Below are 2,952 nucleotides of genomic sequence, written 5' to 3' on the forward strand. Positions count from 1 at the left end.
TAGTTATAGGAGCTGCATTATGTCTACCGTAGCTGCCTACTGGGCTCAAAGTCATACACAATCTCTGTGAACGGCCATTTTCTGAAGCTTGTTTGCTGAGAATACAGATAGAGAAGATATATGAAAGAACATGGCGACTCTACCAATATGCAAAAGCCCGGGAATAGGGCAGAGGTGTTTCAGTGCTGTGCTGCCATGTCGCTAAATACTGTTACAGGCTTATGGATAAGGGCTGTGGGTATTGACGTGCATGGGGCCCTTGGAAGTGCAGGTGTTACACGGGTTGGTGCTTCCTATGTGAGAAACGGAGCTATCTAAGTCTTATAAACGCCCTCTCTAAGAGGCCTTCGTGTCAGAAGAGCAAATAGCATAGCTCCCCAGGAGTTTGGGGTATATCTCATTTAGAGTCGGACTGGGATTGCCAGCTATTGGAGACAAATTAGGCTGTGGGCGAGGGTTGTCAGACCCGCTTGTTGATTTTTTTAACCCTGAAAATCCGGTAGATCATTGGATGAGAATATGTGACCTAACTCTCCCAGGCCTGTGAGAGCCAGCGAGTCAAATTCTCCCCAGCCGGTAAAACTGGGAATATAGGTTCTAGGGCTGCTGTCTTGAATCAGGTTTTCTATCCAGGTTTGCTGCTCCGGATGCATGTTCGAAAGCTCCAGGGATGGATTGTCGGTGATAGCTTGCTCTGCATGTGCGAATGTAGACTGGGAAAACACTGCAGGCTCATAGCTGAAGCTCTGCCTTGAAACGTTTAGCTCTTGAGGAGCGCTCATATCCGCACTGGCGCTGCCGGCGACTTGACCTGAATGGTGATTTCCAGGCGCCAGTTGCTGTTTTTGCTGTATGCACTTTTGCGCCTCTTTACGAAGCTCTTCGAGCACCATGGCGTACCGCTGGGCAAATGACGATTGGGATCCACAGGCTGCCAGATCATGCTGGGCTCGCTCACCCGCTCGAAAATAGGCCAAGCTTGCCTCGGCACTAGTATGGGTACAGCTCTGGATAAAGTGCACATACAAGACCACAATAGCTGAGAATGCGTAGTAATGGGTAAACTATAGCAGAAATTAGGGTCCGGCGCGAGATTATCCATGATAAAACTACAAACTTACCCAGAAGCTGTGGTACATTTTACCATTTTCGCACAGGTCACGCAATATGCTAGTGATCTTCATGGCAGCTTCCAAACAATGCCGGGCGTTTTCGTTGACAGACTCGGAGAGGTGGTTGCTTTCAGGGGATGCTGGAAGCGCTAGATTCTTGAAATCTCTCAGTATAAACGGACGGTAGAGTAGAATCTGAGCGTGAAAGAATGCAAGATTTAAGACTGTATATTGTCGCTGATAAGTGAGCACTAGCATGTCAATACTCGGAAGGTCAACAAAGGCAGATATCTCGTGTCGCCATTGGGCGAGCTCGGCCCCATGCTTTGCTGCGGCTGTTGATTGAGACTGGAGAGTCGTGCGTCGTATGCTGTATAGATCACGAAGTATACCACTAATAATCTTGGACAGTTTAGCATGGTAGACGGGGGCCAGCATGATACTCTGGGCATTCGAACTAGTTGGAGCAACGCCACTCGGTGTAATCTGGGAATCATTAGCAATAGCAGGAAGCTCTTGGTCTATCTCATCATCGTGGAAAATTCGAGGACGGCCCAGAGCGGCACTGAGATAGTTATCGAGGCTGTACATGCACCAAAACACTCGTTTTGAGCACTCATGCTCAACAAAATTATCTTTGACGTCTCGCCGTCGTCCCCGGTGTAAGCCGATTGCAATGGCAAGCCGTGCTGTGGTTCCGAATAGGCTCCAGCAGTGATTGATCCGAGATTGGCCCAAAAGATAGAAGCATTGAGCTAATCGTGCTTGCACACTTGTGAGGCGGACAGGTCCCGTTTCCGCTGCAAGGTGATGCTCCGAGGCAGCGAAATAGACTGCACTGTCAAGAGGCTGCGTGAGAAGAGTGCAAAGGAAAAGTGCAGAGCAACCCTACCTGTTAACGCAGGAACCTAACGAACTATCAGACTTGGGCAAGCATTGCTTTCCATGCGCAAAAATCATGAGGAGCAAAGCTCTTATTGCCATAGCCCCGGGCTTGGGGGACTGGGCCACCCCAGGGTCGCGATAAAAGTCTTCAAGCCAGCTTTTGGCCTGGGGCTGATGCAAGAAACGATGAGTGGGAAACACAAAGTCAAAGTATCTATCAAGAAGCGCTTTCGCTTCGCCTTTGGGTGGTATGACCAGGAAAGATGGATCATATTTCGGAAGGGGTGCATCACCGAAACTAAAGATGGGCGTAGTACGCGGAAACGAAATATTCTCATGAAGACGCTTCTGTACTCTTATCAAAAAGGAGACACCAGAAGCAGGACCGACATAATGTCCCTCCATATCAGTTTGGTGAGGCTCAGGTGAGTTGCCCGATGATGGGAGGTTAACCTGTTTCTCCCTCTCTAAAAGTACATTTTGTGCGGTGTCCTGCGGCTTAGGTGGAGATCGGCTCTCCATACTGGAACTCTTAGGCTTCTCATGATGTTGAATGGTATTGTTCATACTATCAGCACCGCTGATTGTGGGTACTGGTGGCACTTTTCCTCGAGTGTAGCCAGCGGTATATTCGCAACTCAACTGGGAGCGTTGGCACAGGGAACACGGTAGGGTACCCGAGCAACGCAACTTCTTCCTAAACCGTCACGAGTCAGGTCAAGTGTAGTAATGGTTCAAGCTGGAGTGACTTGCTTTTTGCAGGTATCGCAGGCGCGAGTAACACGAACCCGTTCCTTGACGCATCGCCGTTTGTTCGGTTGGCCTCGAGGCGGCTCCATCGAAGTATATCAAGCAGAAAGCATCACATACGAGCATCTGTGAAGAAACAAAAAAAAAAAAAAAAAAAAAAAAAAAAAAAAAAAAAAAAAAAAATTATAATTATTCTAAAATAATA

At 48.2% G+C, this 2,952-nt stretch overlaps 1 protein-coding gene across 1 annotated transcript; it reads right to left on the reverse strand.

Moving 5' to 3' along the window:
- Positions 1-482: 482 nt before the first annotated feature.
- BDW70DRAFT_167945 (Zn(II)2Cys6 transcription factor) lies at positions 483-2,841 on the reverse strand (the record flags this gene model as incomplete). Its single annotated transcript, XM_073742341.1, has 4 exons — positions 2,751-2,841; positions 2,005-2,694; positions 1,122-1,950; positions 483-1,064 (listed from the first exon to the last, which is right to left on the reverse strand). The coding sequence occupies exons 1-4, from the start codon at positions 2,834-2,836 to the stop codon at positions 483-485; spliced, it is 2,187 nt and encodes a 728-aa protein (XP_073590569.1). The 5' UTR covers positions 2,837-2,841.
- Positions 2,842-2,952: the final 111 nt, after the last annotated feature.

This window comes from Aspergillus foveolatus (assembly GCF_047715535.1).
Source record: "Aspergillus foveolatus strain CBS 279.81 unplaced genomic scaffold BDW70scaffold_214, whole genome shotgun sequence".
Taxonomy (NCBI): Eukaryota; Fungi; Ascomycota; class Eurotiomycetes; order Eurotiales; family Aspergillaceae; genus Aspergillus; species Aspergillus foveolatus.